Here is a 17,633-nt window from a genome sequence, read left to right on the forward strand (position 1 = left end):
GCACACTTGCAAAGATCTGTCGAAAGTATTGTTAGCATTTTGTATTGTTAGCATTAAGTTTTTTTTTTATTGTAATAAATGGGACGTTGTCCCGTAAAATTTTGTAAAAAAAAAAGACTAGGTTGGAAGACCAAGTGGGGAGAGACGTCATAAGCGTGCGTAGCGAGCTTTCTAAATTTACTGAAGACCAATCTCCAGAATCTTAATCAATACTGGATCGGTCAAATCCATTGCGAATTCTTCTCTTCTTTCTCCCTCAGGAGTTTGAAGTCTTCGTTCGTCATTCGTACGAACAAAATGGCGGCGGAGAGGGAGCCCAAATTTGGAAGAGCATAATTATTCGGACCAACTTCAAGAAGCAACTCATGTTGATATTCATAGCGGATGTTCCTACGGGAACGCGGCTCCAAGCGGGTCCAGAAATACCGACCAAAAAGCGGAAAGGTAAGTAACTAAAGTATTACCTAGCAATGACTCAACTGCTACATTCGACGCCTGTGGTCTGTGTGGTAGCATCCCGTGCATCGTCCGGTCCCATCTCGTAGTATGCCTCTCATCAGATGGGCGAGAAGAGACACAGTACTTTCCTATTTATTATTATTATTATTACCCAATTGGATCAAAACTTTATTTACATAGATGGTAGCAAAAAGTATATACATATTAAATACAAAATAAAGTTTGATCAAGGTGGGGTTAATGCTATGGCATTCTCTACCACCACACCACCTTGATGTACAAAATAGTGTTATCATGCAAAATTATAAATTATATACAAAACAAAGGGTGGAAGTAAAAGGGGGGAAAACAGTAGGGGAAAAGAACACGAAAGGAAGTGCTGGGTGATCACATGGCAGAGAACGAGAGAAAGTGCATCGTTAGAATATTTGCCAATTTGAAAAACGTCCTAAAAAGATAAGGTTCGTTTTCGAAAAGGCTGGCTTTCTCCCACCCATCCCGTCTTCCTTCGATTTCAAGACGATAAAAAAAAGCTCTTAGGATTAATTTAATTAACATTAGACTGGCCGATATATTGAATTATTTGTTTTAATTAAACTAAAACCGGAGTCTCGTAATCCGCAAGATCAAAATATTTTCTCTCCGGCAAAGTTTTTGCCAGGATGGGATAATTTTCTAGTTTCCAGGCGCGGGATTTGGGAACGTTCTGAGAAGGGTAAGGTTGTGGTTGTGTACTGGGTTATGATCGGCTAGGCTTCTAGGGCTAATTTATCCTTTGTATAGTTTGGCAGTAAAGTAATCTTGCCTCGGTGGTGTAGTGGTCAAGGCGCTCGCCTGGTAAACAGGAGGGCGTGGGTTCAATCCCAGCCGAGGTATGGAATCCTCAATATAATTTGAGAATTTGACCACAATAATAGTAGTAGCCTACTGCTGGAGTAAAGGGACTTTTCAGTCCTATTTAGTGGTCAAGGCGCTCGCCTGGTAAACAGGAGGGCGTGGGTTCAATCCCAGCCGAGGTATGGAATTTTATCCTCAATCCTAATTTGAGAATTTGACCACAATAATAGTAGTAGCCTACTGCTGGAGTAAAGGGACTTTTCAGTCCTATGCGAGGACCACAATAATAGTAGTAGCCTACTGCTGGAGTAAAGGGAATTTCAGTCCTATGCGAGCAGTATAGATAAGCACTATTATTATTAAAGTAGTCCCTACCCCACAAGCTTGCGCAGGTTACCACTTCAATGCCGAACAATAAACTAGCCCTAGAAGCCTATAGTTGCTTGCCATGCAGAAGGTCCCGGGTTCGAATCCCACCATCGACAAAAATTTGTACTCGTTTTTCGATTGCAAAATATTTCAACGGGCCGATATTTTCGAACCTTTATTTGGAGTTTCTTTGTGTGAATTTCCAGTCGAAAATGACAATCATCCACCAACGGGGCCTGTCTATCCTCACCTCAACCGCGACAACGAAAACGAAGGAACAAATCAAAAATCTGAAGAGACTGTCAAAAATGCTCTTGATTTGCCTATCGAACACTCTAACACCTGTGACATGAATGAAACAGGTGACAGCAACATCTGTATGATTGAAACAGGTGACAGGCATACCTGTTGTAGAGAACCAGGTGGTGCAAAGGAAGACACGCATCAAATTGAACAATACAAGAGGAGTGTCATTGCGTTTTTCAACGAGGAGAAGAGGAAGAAGGAGCTGAATGTTGTGTCGATGTATTTTCAATTACACAAAGACAGGTAATGTACTATTAGATTGCCTGGCTGAGGGACTATAATTGTCTGGACTATAAAGTATAAACAGAGAGTAGATTAGCGTCTAGCTAGGGGACTATAAACAGGGAGTAGACTAGTCCAAAGTTCCTTATGCTATATCAATAGCAAAGGTTGAGTGAGAAGGGCATCCACTCGGAAAATTTTGTTTAGCCAAAACCAGTTGGCCTCAAAACGATCACTCTAAAGCTGATTGAGAGGCCAACAAACGCCGACCTCATCTGAACACGGGAAAAGGGAGAAGAAGAAGAAGAAGGTATGTACTATTAGAGGTATGTAAAGATTGAGAGAAGACAGCCTAGTTAGCTCGGAGGGTAGTGCGTCTGCCTTGTAAGCGCTAGGCCGCGGGTTCGATGCCCGTCCGGGGTGGATTTTATCCTGAACGGTTAGGGTTCGTTCTCGGAAAGGCTATCTTTCTCCTATCTTGTCTTCCTTCTCTCTTCGATTTCGGGACGATAAGACCTTGGCAGTTACAGTTCTCTCTATCAAACCTCTTTTTTTAAGAGCTTTCTAATTTGCCTTAATATCAGTCTTCAGCTTCAGCCAGTTCTAACACCTCGCTTGCCATAACAAAAGAGTTTTGACGAGGTACCTTCTTATAAAAATACCTATCTAGGTAAATTCATACATATCTATGTATCTTCGGAAGAAAAAAACGCTCAACTCATCAACGTACGTGAGAAAATTCTGGATCCCTCTGTATTAAGAGCTTCTCCTATTGAACTTCGTACTCACCTCTTCATATCTTGAGAATCTTGAGATAGCTATTGTTGTTCCAGACATTTATGGAGGGTCTGGACTTAGCATTCCTGTAGCACTCCGGGGGGGATAATGGCTCAACCTGACGTGTCTGGAAAAAAGAGTAGGGAAAGTAAGAAGGAAAAGAAGAGTAAAATAGGGATAACAAGGGGAGAGGAGATAGGAAAGAAGGGAGAAAAAGAGACGTGAGGATAGAAAGACTAAGAGGAATGGAGATAGCACAAAAAGGGACACAAAAAGAGTGGGTACAAGAAGAGGAAACGCTAAAAGGGTACCGGGAAAACGTTCTTAAAAGGTAAAGGTAGCAATACCTGAAGAAAAAACTGAAAAAACATAGAAAAAAATGGAAAAAACGGAAAATACAAAAAAAGGAATTTCCTGAACGAGGAAAAATGTTTTGAGGAAAAATATTTGGGTAAGAAAACGCTTCTCGATCCTTTGACTTCACATAGAAAAGGGACACAAAAAGAGTGGGTACAAGGAGAGGGAACGCTAAAAGGGTACCGTGAAAACGTTCTTAAAAGGTAAAGGTAGCAATACCTGAAGAAAAAAATCTGGTGTGAACATCACACGACTTTCCTTATCCTATTGAATGGTGCTTATTTGGGTGTTCTGTAGTAACATTTACAATATCTCTAACCGTTTAGTCGATAAAGCTGAAAACCGCCAAAAAGCGGTAAAATACCGCCAACCGCAGCACCTATCTCAACCAAAAGTTTCGTGTTGCATCCTTGTCACATTTGACATCTACATACCAAATTTCAAGTCTCTAGCTTATACCGATCTCGAGATATCTCACACGGACCAATGGCTGAAACTTTGGATTTAGGCTCTAGGGACCTTAAAACGTGTTTTGGCACTAAAAACTGACCATCGAAAATTTAGGGAATGGAGATAGCACAAAAAGAGTGGGTACAAGGAGAGGGAACGCTAAAAGGGTACAGGAAAAACGTTCTTAAAAGGTAAAGGTAGCAATACCTGAAGAAAAAACTGAAAAAACCTAGAAAAAAAAATGGAAAAAACGGAAAATACAAAAAAAAAGGAATTTCCTGAACGAGGAAAAATGTTTTGAGGAAAAATATTTGGGTAAGAAAACGCTTCTCGATCCTTTGACTTCACATATCAATGGAATTTTGGTGAAAAGGAAACTTGAGGAGGTTTAATAGAGGGAACTGTAAGGCCAGCCACTCACTATCAGGTAGACCTGACAGGAACGCCCTCACGATGGCCGGTTCGACGCACCAAAGCGCCCTGGGATACAAGGCAGAAGCAGAGGATCCCAGCCAAGGGCCATCACAAACAACTCGGCGACGCCGCGATAACAACCTGACAGGTACGGCTGAAAAGCTCCGTCTGTCTGGTCTACCTGATACCTGATGGGCACACACACTATCAGGTAGACCTGACAGGTACGGCTGACAAGGTCCGTCTGTCTGGTCTACCTGACACCTGATGAGCACACACACTATCAGGTAGACCTGACAGGTACGGCTGACAAGGTCCGTCTGTCAGGTCTAGCTGATACCTGATGAGCACACACTATCAGGTAGACCTGATGAGCACACACTATCAGGTAGATTGTCTGGCCTAACAACGGAGGTCTTACTGACCCGAAATCAAAGAGAGGAGGACAGGGTAGGAGAAAGCCAACCTTATAAACCTTACCTGTTCAGGATAAAATCGGCCCCAGGCGGGTATGGAGCCCGCAACCTTGTGCTTACAAGGGAGACGCACTACACTCCAAGCTAACTAGGTTATAAGTTTCATGAAACTAAGAAAGGATAGAGAAGAGCAAAGAAGGAGAGGCAAGGAGGGCCAGAGAAGGAGGAAGAAGAAGAGGAAATACGTATTGTAATAGAAAGTAGAAAGTGATTGAAGAGAGAGAGAGAGAGAGAGAGAGAGAGAGAAAGAGAGAGAGAGAGAGAGAGAGAGAGAGAGAGAGAGAGAGGGAGAGAGAGGGAGAGAGCGAGAGAAGGAGAGAGCGAGAGAAAGAGAGAGCGAGGGAGAAAGAGAGAGACGGAGAGAGGGAAAGAGAGAGAGAGCGAGAGGGAAAGAGAGAGAGAGATAGCCGGAGTGTGAGTGGCTGGCCTAAAGATAGAAACACACTACTATCACGTCACGCGTGAGCTCACGGCGAATCAGAAAGATGTAGTTCAAGTTTTCCTATAATATTGTAGATTGTAGGTAATCACGTTCAGGACAGCCATAACTTTGTCTGTTGACGAATCCATTCAGGTGGAAATGCGCTTCATTACTCGTGAAAAGAGTGATGTTGTCGTTGAACACCGATTGCATTTGCTCACAAAACAACTTACGCTGGTCGTGGTCTCCTTCTAACAATTGCTGGGTTATCACCAACTTGTAAAACCATGTAAAAAACTCCCCTTCGTTGTGAACACAATGAGACCAACCCCACCACTCTGAGGGGCCCAGACGCCGAGTACTACCCATTTGAAAAACATACTAATCCGTTGGCGGACCCTGTACAATTTGTATGAACGCCTGAAAACTTTTTTAGCTATGCAATGTGCAAATCACAGATCAGCATCCCTTTGGTCATTGGACCAAGACCGATGTTTCTCTGTCCGAATTGTTTCTTATGATGTTAAGTAATTTTAATCTCTATTTGTACCAATTTCAATCCCTATTGTAAATTTTAATCCAACTTTGTGCCAATTTTAATAACTACATATTTTTCAATTTTAATCCCACTTTTCATTCCCGTTTTCCAGGATCCTCTCCTTCAGGAATTTCTCTCCATGATCAACTCAGATTTGAAGCTCAACTGTGTCCATGCCCGATTCACCAAGAAGGGGAACGCTTGGCTCTACTTGTCATTTGAGAGTGAGATGAGTCAGCTGAAAGCTTTGACTGCACTGAGACGATACACATGGCGGGGCAGAACTCTGATATCAACCGTAAGTATAGGATCTTACATTGTTCAAATAAAATTGATCGCAAGGATAAGGTATAACAAGACTCTTGACAAATGGAGTGTGCAGTGTGCCTCACGGCATGTCAAGTGTGATCCACTTGACACTTTACAGGTCCGTGTCGTACACAGGGAGAAAAACTAGGGTGCCGGAACCCTAACCGAGTGACTGGGTGCCTGAACTTTATATCAGGAAGCTCGACACTTTACTATAGAATTCAGGGTTTAGCTAGGGGACTATAAACAGGGAGTAGGCTAGTCCAAAATTCCTTATGCTATTTCAATAGCGAAGGTTGAGTGAGAAGGGCATCCACTCGGAAAATTTTGTTTAGCCAAAACCAGTTGGCCTCAAAGCGATCACTCCAAAGCTGATTGATAGGCCGACGCCAAACGCCGACCCCATCTGAACATGGGAAAAGGGAGAAGAAGAAGAAGAAGAAGAAGAAGAAGAAGAAGAAGGTATGTACTATTAGAGGTATGTAAAGATTGAGAGAAGCCAGCCTAGTTAGCTCGGAGGGTAGCGCGTCTGACTTATAAGCGCTAGGCCGCGGGTTCGATGCCCGTCCGGGGCGGATTTTATCCTGAACGGTTAGGGTTCGATCTCGGAAAGGCTATCTTTCTCCTATCCTGTCTTCCTTCTCTCTTCGATTTCGGGACGAAAAGACCTTGGCAGTTACAGTTCTCTCTATCAAACCTCTTTTTTTAAGAGCTTTTTAATTTGCCTTAATATCAGTCTTCAGCTTCAGTCTTCAGCCAGTTCTAACACCTCGTTTGCCATAACAAAAGAGTTTTGACGAGGTATCTTCTTATAAAAATAGCTATCTAGGTAAATTCATACATATCTATGTATCTTCGGAAGAAAAAAATGCTCAACTCATCAACGTACGTGAGAAAATCCTGGATCCCTCTGTATTAAGAGCTTCTCCTATTGAACTTCGTACTCACCTCTTCATATCTTGAGCTGGCTGTTGTAGCTCCATATCTTGAGATAGCTATTGTTGTTCCAGACATTTATGGAGGGTCTGGACATTTATGGAGGGTTCCAGACATTTATGGAGACATTTATGGAGGGTCTTAGCATTCCTGTAGCACTCCGGGGGGGGGGGGGATGGCTCAACCTGACGGGTCTGGAAAAAAGAGGAGGGAAAGTAAGAATCAACCAAAAGTTTCGTGTTGCATCCTTGTCACATTTGACATCTACATACCAAATTTCAAGTCTCTAGCTTATACCGATCTCGAGATATCTCACACGGACCAATGGCTGAAACTTTGGATTTAGGCTCTAGGGACCTTAAAACGTGTTTTGGCACTAAAAACTGACCATCGAAAATTTAACCCGATTACATTACTTTCCTTCCTATAGGATAAGGAAAGTAGAAATGGAAAAAAAACGGAAAATACAAAAAAAAAGGAATTTCCTGAACGAGAAAAAATGTTTTGAGGAAAAATATTTGGGTAAGAAAACGCTTCTCGATCCTTTGACTCCACAACATATCAATGGAATTTTGGTGAAAAAGAAAACTTGAGGAGGTTTAATAGAGGGAACTGTAAGGCCAGCCACTCACTATCAGGTAGACCTGACGGGAACGCCCTCAAGATGGCCGGTTCGACGCACCGAAGCGCCCTGGGATACAAGACAGAAGCAGAGGATCCCAGCCAAGGGCCATCACAGACAACTCGGCGACGCCGCGATAACAACCTGACAGGTACGGCTGAAAAGGTCCGTCTGTCTGGTCTACCTGACACCTGATGTAATGTAATGTGTAATGTAAAGTTTTTTCTTTATTTTGATTATAATACAATACAATGTGAGCACACACACTATCAGGTAGACCTGACAGGTACGGCTGACAAGGTCCGTCTGTCTGGTCTACCTGATACCTGATGAGCACACACTATCAGGTAGACCTGATGAGCACACACTATCAGGTAGATTGTCTGGCCTAACAACGGAGGTCTTATTGTCCCGAAATCGAAGAGAGGAGGACAGGGTAGGAGAAAGCTGGCCGTTAAGAAAATAAACCTTACCTGTTCAGGATAAAATCGTCCCAGGCGGGTATGGAGCCCGCAACCTTGTGCTTACAAGGGAGACGCACTACACTCCAAGCTAACTAGGTTATAAGTTTCATGAAACCAAAAAAAAAAAGAATGAGAAAAAAGGATGATAATAATAATAATAATAAAAACAGTAAACTGTTGTAGTCAAAGAGTGAAAGGAAAGAAAAAAAAATTGAGAACTGAGTACTTTTTACTTACCTATCCAAATATTTTTCCTCTTGTGTTTAAAATAAAATCAATAATCAGAAGGTAAGAGAAAAGGGAGGATATTGAGGAAATAAGAAAGCATAGAGAAGAGCAAAGAAGGAGAGGGAAGGAGGGCCAGAGAAGGAGGAAGAAGAAGAAGAGAGGAAATACGTATTGTAATAGAAAGTAGAAAATGAAGAAATTGTGAAAGGGAGAGAGAGAAAGAGAGAGGGAGAGAGAGAGGGAGAGAAAGGGAAAAGGGAGGATATTGAGGAAATAAGAAAGGATAGAGAAGAGCAAAGAAGGAGAGGGAAGGAGGGCCAGAGAAGGAGGAAGAAGAAGAGGAAATACGTATTGTAATAGAAAGTAGAAAATGAAGAAATTGTGAAAGGGAGAGAGAGAAAGAGAGAGGGAGAGAGAGAGGGAGAGAGCGAGAGAGAAAGAGAGAGAGAGCGAGAGAGAAAGAGAAAGAGAGAGAGAGAGAGCGAGAGAGAAAGAGAAAGAGAGAGAGAGGGAGGGAGAGAGAGAGCGAGAGGGAAAGAGAGAGAGATAGCCGGAGTGTGAGTGGCTGGCCTAAAGGTAGAACCACACTACCATCACGTCACGTGACACGTGAGCTCATGGCGAATCAGAGAGATGTAGTTCAAGTTTTCCTATAATATTGTACATTGTAGGTAATCACGTTCAGGACAGCCACAAGTGACCTCACGTGACGTGACGTGATGACAGTGTATTTCTATTTCTACCTTTAATCTAGAGGGAGAGAGCGAGAGAGAAAGAGAGAGAGAGCGAGAGAGAAAGAGAGCGAGAGAGAAAGAGAAAGAGAGAGAGGGAAAGAGAGAGAGAGAGATAGCCGGAGTGTGAGTGGCTGGCCTAAACGTAGAAACACACTACCATCATGTCACGTGCAGTCATGGGGAATCAGAAAGATGTAGTTCAAAGTTTTCCTATAATATTGTAGATTGTAGGTAATCACGTTCAGGACAGCCACAAGTGACCTCACGTGACGTGACGTGATGACAGTGTATTTCTATTTCTACCTTTAATCTATATCCCGTTTCAGGTCGGCCCTATCGTTTTCCAAGTCGGATCTGATCTGGGGTCGGGAGTATATTGTGGAGAGACTCCTTAACTTGGATATTGCCATCGCTGGGGGCACCTACTTCCGAATCAACAGTATGGCAGCACAGGTAAAAATCAAATAGAATAGAATATTACCTTGATTATCCCGCCAGAATGAGACTGAAAAGTCCCTATACTCCCGCAGCCTAAATAAGGTCTTATACATTTTTCTGATGGGTAAAATCAAATGAGTGCAAAAACTTATTATGATCCAGAACTCCACCAACCCACTTGGCTCACAAGGGAAACCCCTGCCCAGGATAGGGTGTCATGGGGTCATCATCCCGCCAGAATGAGACTGAAAAGTCCCTATACTCCCGCAGCCTAAATAAGGTCTTATACATTTTTCTGATGGGTAAAATCAAATGAACTTATTATGATCCAGAACTCCATCAACCCACTTGGCTCACAAGGGAAACCCCTGCCCAGGATAGGGTGTCATGGGGTCATCATCCCGCCAGAATGAGACTGAAAAGTCCCTATACTCCCGCAGCCTAAATAAGGTCTTATACATTTTTCTGATGGGTAAAATCAAATGAAATCGTGAATTATTATTTGTGGTAAAGTAGAGCTTCTTCAAAACATTAGTGGATTAGTGGATATCACATGATTCCTAAGTGCCGAGAATCGAAAACGCGACCTAGCGCTTACAAGGCAGACGCACTACCCTCCAAGCTAACTAGGCTGCCATTGATGGCAATAATACCTTAATTTTATTACCTACTACCTACCTTAATTTTATTACCTAATTTATATATGGTTCTAGGTTCTATCTGAGGCAATTCTACAGCTCAGCCAGGTTACCACGGAAACAACAGTGCTGGATTTATTTTGCGGCTCGGGCAGTATTGCGCTCACTCTAGCCAAGGTAACTGTGGTAAAGCAGAGCTTCTTCAAAACATTAGTGGATTAGTGGATATCACATGATTACTAAGTGCCGAGAATCGAAAACGCGACCTAGCGCTTACAAGGCAGACGCACTACCCTCCGAGCTAACTAGGCTGTCATTCATGGCAATAATACCTTAATTTTATTACCTACTACCTACCTATTTATCTATGGTTCTAGGTTCTATCTGAGGCAATCCTACAGCTCAGTCAGGTTACCACGGAAACAACAGTGCTGGATTTATTTTGCGGCTCGGGCAGTATTGCGCTCACTCTAGCTAAGGTAAGGCTCTACGGGTCTGTGTCGTAGCATGCCCATTTGCCCATTGCCCAATCGTCCATCCCGTAGTATGTCCCTGGCGTCTAGCCCTAGCAAATGAAATAGCCATCCAAGCTGCGGAGGTCTGAATATTACAAGATTTGAAAGCTATGTTGTACCGGGTACCGGTCACGGAAAGGAAGTATGTCCCTCATCAGATGGGCGAGAAGAGACACACTACTTCGAAATTTTAGGTGTTGAGTCAATATGAGACGCTAGGGTTCATGACCTTTTGCCAGAAAAAAAAAGATTTCCCTTCTGGGGCGGATTTTATCCTAAAAAGATAAGGTTCATTTTCGAAAAGGCTGGCTTTCTCCCACCCATCCCGTCCTCCTTTGATTTCAAGACGATAAAAAAAAGCTCTTGGGATTAATTTAATTAACATTAGACTGGCCGATATATTGAATTATTTGTTTTAATTAAACTAAAACCGGAGTCTCGTAATCCGCAAGATCAAAATATTTTCTCTCCGGCAAAGTTTTTGCCAGGATGGGATAATTTTCTAGTTTCCAGGCGCGGGATTTGGGAAGGTTCAGAGATAAATTTAATTGATGCCATGATTACCAGATGAACATCAAAACATTACTAAATTACTATTCGAAATCAAGGTTTTTCATAATTAATATCTTGTTATGAGGGGGAATTGACATACTCTAATTTTCTACCTGTACACACAAAACTTGCGACCTAGCGCTTACAAGGCAGACGCGCTACCAACCAAGCTAACTAGGCTGGCTAAGTAAATGGAAAAAAGGAATTTACCTTCTTTTTTTGCCAACCTAGTTAGCTTGGTTCGTAGCGTGTCTGCCTTGTAAGCGCTAGGCCGCGGGTTCGATTCCCGCCCAGGGCAAACTTTATCCTGAACAGATAATGTTCGTTCTCGAAACGGCTGGCTTTCTCCTATCCTATCTTCGTTCTTTATTCGACCTTAGCAGATGCAGTTCCCTCTATCGATCCTTAAAAAAAAAAAAAAGAAAAAAAAAATCTTCCGATTTGAAGCTGAAATACATATGTTCATGACCGGTTTATGTACTTACTAAGTAAGTTGACAAAAGGACTTACCAATTTTCCTCTTCTTTTTTTTTTAAATCCTCCGATTTGAAGCTGAAATACATATGTTCATGACCGGTTTATGTACTTACTAAGTAAGTTGACAAAAGGACTTACCAATTTTCCTCTTTTAAAAAAAAATCCTTCGATTTGAAGCTGAAATACATAATATGTTCATGACCGGTTTATGTACTTACTAAGTAAGTTGACAAAAGGACTTACCAATTTTCCTCTTCTTCCTCCTGTCCCATTTCAGTAAAAATATAGACAGGCTAAGTTAATGGAAAAAAGGATTTTACAATTTTACTTACCACTTTTCCTCTTCGTTCCTCCTGTCCCAATTTCAGCACTGTAAGAAAGTCATCGGGATTGAGCTCCTAGATCAGAACATTGAAGATGCACGCCGCAGTGCCAGTCTCAACTCCATTAGTAAGTTGACAAAAGGACTTACTCTTCTTCCTTCTGTCCCATTTCAGTAAAAATGTAGACTGGCTAAGTTAATGGAAAAAAGAATTTTACAATTTTACTTACCACTTTTCCTTTTCGTTCCTCCTGTCCCATTTCAGCACTGTAAGAAAGTCATCGGGATTGAGCTCCTAGATCAGAACATTGAAGATGCACGCCGCAGTGCCAGTCTCAACTCCATTCACAATTGTACGTTCATTGGTGGAAAACTGGAAGATGTATTGGCGGATGTCCTGGATCAATTGAGTACTGAAGAGGTGGTCATTATATTGGATCCGCCCCGCACTGGAATGAGTAAGTAGAGCAGTGAGTGAGTTATGAAAAAGAACTACTCTTTTCAGTGAACTACTCAGTCAATGAGTCTGATACTAAAACAGAATCCTAAAGCCGTTTTTATTTCGTCGCAATGAAACAGCTGCGACATTAGACTGTGTCGTAGTATGTCCATCCCGTAGTCCATTATATTGGATCCGCCCCGCACTGGAATGAGTAAGTAGAGTAGTGAGTGAGTTATGAAAAAGAACTACTCTTTTCAGTGAACTACTCAGTCAATGAGTCAGTTCCTAAAACAGAATCCTAAAGCCGTTTTTATTTCGTCGCAATGAAACAGCTGCGACATTAGACTGTGTCATAGTATGTCCATCCCGTAGTATGTCTCTCATCAGATGGGCGAGAAGAGACACAATACTTCCAATTTAGGTGCTGGGTCAACACGAGAACACCAGAAAGTAACCCGTTGAAATATTTGCAATCGAAAAACGAGTGCAAATTTTTGTCGATGGTGGGATTCGAACCGGGACCTTCTGCATGGCAAGCAAGTGCGTTACCACTGGGCTAACCGTGCCCCGAGTTATTTTTCAAAAGTTGCCTGTGCACGTGTGACAAGCAAGCGCGTTACCACTGGGCTGACCGTGCCCCGAGTTATTTTTCAAAAGTTGCCTGTGCACGTACTTCACCAACTCAAGATTGTCCAAACCTGACAACTAGATTACTCATGGGACCTTCTGCATGGCAAGCAAGTGCGTTACCACTGGGCTAACCGTGCCCCGAGTTATTTTTCAAAAGTTGCCTGTGCACGTACTTCACCAACTCAAGATTGTCCAAACCTGACAACTAGATTACTCATTCCCTTTTTGTCGTCAAGGAAAGGTCCCAGAACACAACCTTGTGGAACACTTGACGCAAACTTTTGAGCGTTCGACCGTCTCGAACAAAAAAGGGCGGAGAAGGATAAGAGGAAAAGGAGAAGAAGAAGAAGAAGAAGAAGAAGAAGAACAAGAACAATGAAAAGAAAGAGAAAAACGAGAGGAGAAGAAGGAAAAAAAGGAAATGAAGGAGAGGGGGAAGGAGGTGAAGGAGAAGGGGAGGAAAAAGAAGGAAGGAAGAAGACGAAGAAAAAGAAAAGAAAAGGGAGGGAAAGGAGAAGGGGAAGAATAAACTTCCCCACCTCTCCAGACGAAATTCGTTTCGCAAAAGTTTCAATTGGACTTGTAAAAAAAAGTGGTACGGGATAAATAAATTGTATTAGCTCAATACAAGGATGTGTTTTTGTTCCCTTTCTCCCTCTTCTCACAAGGAGGGGGATTTTAAACTTTCCCTCTATCTGGAAACTTTTTCCCTCCCTACTGACCTTTGATTATCTTGGTCTTCCCCCCTTGGTCCCTTTTGTGCGAACTTTGGAAGGGGGATTTTTCCCATTTTTTAACTTCGAACTAGGCTCCCACTTGGGAGCATTTGAGTGTTGTGTCAAACAAGCATGGGGTAGCTAAAGGGCTTTTCATGAAGTTTTTTTTTTTATTTTTATTATTATTATTTTTTTTTAATGAAGTTTTTTTTTTTTTTTATTTTTGACTGGTTACCACTTCAATGCCAAACAATAAACTAGCCCTAGAAGCCCATAGCCTATCATAACTGAGTACATAATCACTAGCTAAAAGTTGAATTTTGACTAGTCTACAATTCTAGAGTTTCATGATTCTGAGTCAAAATGCTTGCCATGCAGGAGGTCTTGGATTCGATTCTCACTATCGACAAAAGTTTTCGATTACCTACAAATAGGAGTTGACCAGTACGCCATCGAAGCCATTCACTAAAGACCTTAGCATAATAAGGTACCTGACCCAAAGTTCGCCACCCTAGTGTTAGTGTTTGTTTAATTTTTGTTTTTTTATTTTAAAAGATATTGAGGACCTTTTTCCAGGAAAAGCTAGATAATTTTGTTGTCCACCATTCTATTTGACATCCCAATAAATAAATCATTTAGGAAAATTTTCCAAGGGAAAATTCTAGACCTCCACAAGTGGCGAACTTGGGATACCACTGCTGGTAACAGCGACGTAACAAAGTATTAAACCGAAAGGAGTAAAACGTTCCTTCCTTACTTACTTATCTGTGTCCAAATCAATTCAGCATGTGAACCTCCAGATTTCTGCGACTGCTACAACTGCGGGTCTGTACGAATAGAGATCACTTCCTAGTATCGAACCTGAGGGATTTCTTGACTTTCTGTTTCTTCATACAAAATTTTACCCCAAAAGAAAATGTTCCTGCGGTTACCCGGCAAAAACTTTGTCGGAGGGAAAGATTCTCTTTATTAAAAGGGGGAGGGATTTTTCCACCGTCTTAGAAGGAAGAGAATCCGACCCGGTTGGGTGGAAGAGCTCACTGAGAAATTGAGAATCCTGCCATTAAAGGCTTAAAAAACACCGTTGGTGGTTTCAGAAAGGGAATTCTCACCTTTGAAGAAGGGATTTTTTTTTTTTACTGTTTAGGGTTTAGGTACCTATATTGGTGGAAGGTGTTTTTTTTATCCTTATAGAAGGGAGAGAATTCAACCCCGTTGGGTGGAAGAGTTTACTGAGTGAGAAATTGATAATCTTGCCATTAAAGTCTTAAAAAACACCGTTGCTGGATTCCAGAAGGGAATTTCCACCTTTTGAAGAAGGGACTTAATTTTACCTAATGTTGTACGTATTGGGGGAGGGATTTTATGCCTTTATACACATGTAATTGTAATTGCTAATTGGAGAGAAAATTTCACCATTATAAGTATAGGAAGCGGGGGATTCTCACTGTTCTGTATCGCAGGTACTAGAACGGGGCCATTTTTCACCATTATACCTACGTATTGGGAGGGATTTTTTTTACATTTATAGGGTATTAAAAAAAAAACGGAGGAAAAGGAAATAATTTTAAACGAAAGCTGTAGAGAAGCAATTGAGAAAAAGAGTGGAAGAACGTAAGGAAGAGAGAAATAAAATTGAAATGATTGAAGGGGAGGGAAAGAGAGAGGATTAAGAAAGAGAGGGAGGGGAAAAAGAAGACAGGGAGGGAAAAAAGAAGAGATGGAGGGGAAAAAGAAGAGAGGGAGGGGAAAAAGAAGAGAGGGAGGGGAAAAAGAAGAGAGGGAGGGAAAAAGAAGAGAGGGAGGGGGGGAAAAGGGAGGGAAAACTTTTCTCGTTTTCTAGGCGAACTTTCAAGTGTTGTTCTTACTTTTGCCATCAGAACCACGGCACAAAATAAAATTCCTACCGTTATACTCGCATACGTAGAGGTAAGGAGGGGAAAAAGTTGAACCGTATGAAAATTTGAACTGAAGGAAAAATATTGTGTAGGTAATATGGGAAAGAGAAGGGGGGAAGGGAGGAGAAAAGGGAGAGGGATTAGGTAATAAATAGGAGGGAAAGAAAGGAGGGATGGAAGAAGGGAGGGAGGAGGAAAGAAGACAGGGAGTAAGGGAGAGAGATAGGTAAAGAATGTAAAGTAGATTGAGAAAGGGAGGAGGAGAGAGAACGAAAGAAGAGGGGGAGGGATAAGGATTGTGTAGGTAATACATAGGAGGGAGAGGAATGGGAGAAGGGAGGGAGATAGGTAAAGAAGGAAGGGGGCAGGAATGGAAAGAAGATTGAGAAAGGGAGGAAGAGAGAGAACGAAAGACAGAAGAAGGGGAGGGATTGTGTAGGTAATAAAAAGGACGAAAGGAGACGAATAGAGGAAAGAGAGAGAAAAGCGAGAAAGATTGTGTTGGTAATAATGGAGAGTGATCGAGATGGAGAGAGAGAGAGAAGGGAGGGCGAAGACGAAGACGAAGAAGGAAAGGGAGAGAGTTTGTGTACTTATTGTACCTACTTGTACGAAGAAAACCTTGTTCAGACAGAGAAAACGAAAAGTATATTCCTAGGTTAAGAGGGGGAGGGATTGTGTAGGTAATAAAAAGGACGAAAGGAGACGAAGAGAGGAAAGCGAGAAAGATTGTGTTGGTAATAACGGAGAGTGATCGAGATGGAGAGAGAGAAGGGAGGGAGAAGACGAAGAAGAAGGAAAGGGAGAGAGGAAAGGAAAGGGAGAGAGTTTGTGTACCTACTTGTACGAAGAAAACCTTGTTCAGACAGAGAAAACGAAAAGTATATTCCTAGGTAAATAATGACGGCAGGAAATATGAGAGGAAGAAAAAGAAGAAGAAAATGAAGCAAGGAGGAAAAGAAGAAGGAGAAGAAGAAAAAGGAAAAAAGGAGAAGGAAAAAGAGGATGAGTAGAAGAACAAAAAGTAAAAAGAGGAGGAGGAGATGAAGACGAAAAAGGAGGGAATGAAAGAAGAAGAGGAGGAGAGAAAAAAGATAAGGAGGAGAAGGAAAAAGAGGAGGAGTAGAAGAACGAAAAGTAAAAAGAGGAGGAGGAGATGAAGACGAAAAAGGAGGGAATGAAAGAAGAAGAGGAGGAGAGAAAAAAGAGGAGGCGGAGAAGGAGAAGAATGCCACAAAGTATTGGAAGGTCAAAAAATAATAATAAAACATAGTTCAGATGATGCTATCAATTTCAAATTTCAATGAAATAGATATCTAATTTCTATCTTCTAGTGAAATTTAATGAGGTCTTCTTCTTTTCCTCCTCCTCTTCTTTTATTTCTTCTCCTCCTTCTTTCTCTTGTTCTTCTTCCTCTTCTCATTCCACTGCTCATCCTTCTTTCTATTCTTCTCCTTCTTCTTCTTCTGCTCCTCCTTCTTTTAATTCAATATAATTACGTTCTATTCGATCAAAGCTAGGTACAGATTACAAGTAAAGGAGAAGAATGCCACAAAGTATTGGAAGATCGAAAAATAATAATAATAATAATAATAAAGATGATGCTATCAATTTCAAATTTCAATGAAATAGATATCTAATTTCTATCTTCTAGTGAAATTTAATGAGATCTTCTTCTCCTCTTCTTTTATTTCCTCTCCTCCTCCTCCTTTCTCTTGTTCTTCGTCTTCTCCCTCTTCCTGTTCTTCTTCCTCTTCTCATTCTCCTGCTCCTCCTTCTTTCTATTCTTCTCCTTCTTCTTCTTCCCCTCCTCCTCCTCCTTTTAATTCAATATAATTACGTTCTATTCGATCAAAGCTAGGTACAGATTACAAGTACCTACCTTCCTACAAATACCGAAGGTAACCTTCGCCAAATTCTCAATATCAAAAGCTTTATTTTTTCTGTGAAAAGAGTTTCTTTCTTTTTTACTTTTTTTCCTAGAATTTTGTTTCTGTTGGATATTTTTTTACTGTGCTTCTTCCGTTTCGTAATTTTGTAATTCTAACGAAATATCCGTTTTTTTTTTTTTTTTTTTTTTTTTTTG

The 17,633-nt window shown here is 41.5% G+C and overlaps 2 protein-coding genes across 3 annotated transcripts in view; one reads left to right on the top strand and one right to left on the bottom strand.

The window, feature by feature from the left end:
• The window catches only part of LOC103511834, a 37,132-nt gene that overhangs the window by 10,358 nt on the left and 9,141 nt on the right, over positions 1-17,633 (top strand). Inside the window, exons 8-12 of the mRNA XM_026825476.1 lie at positions 2,058-2,214; positions 9,246-9,372; positions 10,071-10,172; positions 11,908-11,937; positions 12,157-12,319. Of these exons, the coding sequence (XP_026681277.1) occupies positions 2,058-2,214; positions 9,246-9,372; positions 10,071-10,172; positions 11,908-11,937; positions 12,157-12,319 (579 nt within the window). The remainder of the gene's footprint in view (positions 1-2,057; positions 2,215-9,245; positions 9,373-10,070; positions 10,173-11,907; positions 11,938-12,156; positions 12,320-17,633) is intronic.
• LOC103511840 overlaps positions 2,912-17,633 on the bottom strand; it is a 49,668-nt gene continuing 34,946 nt past the window's right edge. For both annotated transcript variants that reach the window (XM_017445132.2, XM_026825469.1), the window contains exons 7-8: positions 12,092-12,310; positions 2,912-3,097 (exon numbers count right to left, since the gene is read on the bottom strand). The gene's annotated coding sequence lies outside the window, so the exon portion shown is untranslated. The remainder of the gene's footprint in view (positions 3,098-12,091; positions 12,311-17,633) is intronic.

Source organism: Diaphorina citri, unplaced genomic scaffold (genome assembly GCF_000475195.1).
Source record: "Diaphorina citri unplaced genomic scaffold, Diaci psyllid genome assembly version 1.1 scaffold757, whole genome shotgun sequence".
Taxonomy (NCBI): Eukaryota; Metazoa; Arthropoda; class Insecta; order Hemiptera; family Psyllidae; genus Diaphorina; species Diaphorina citri.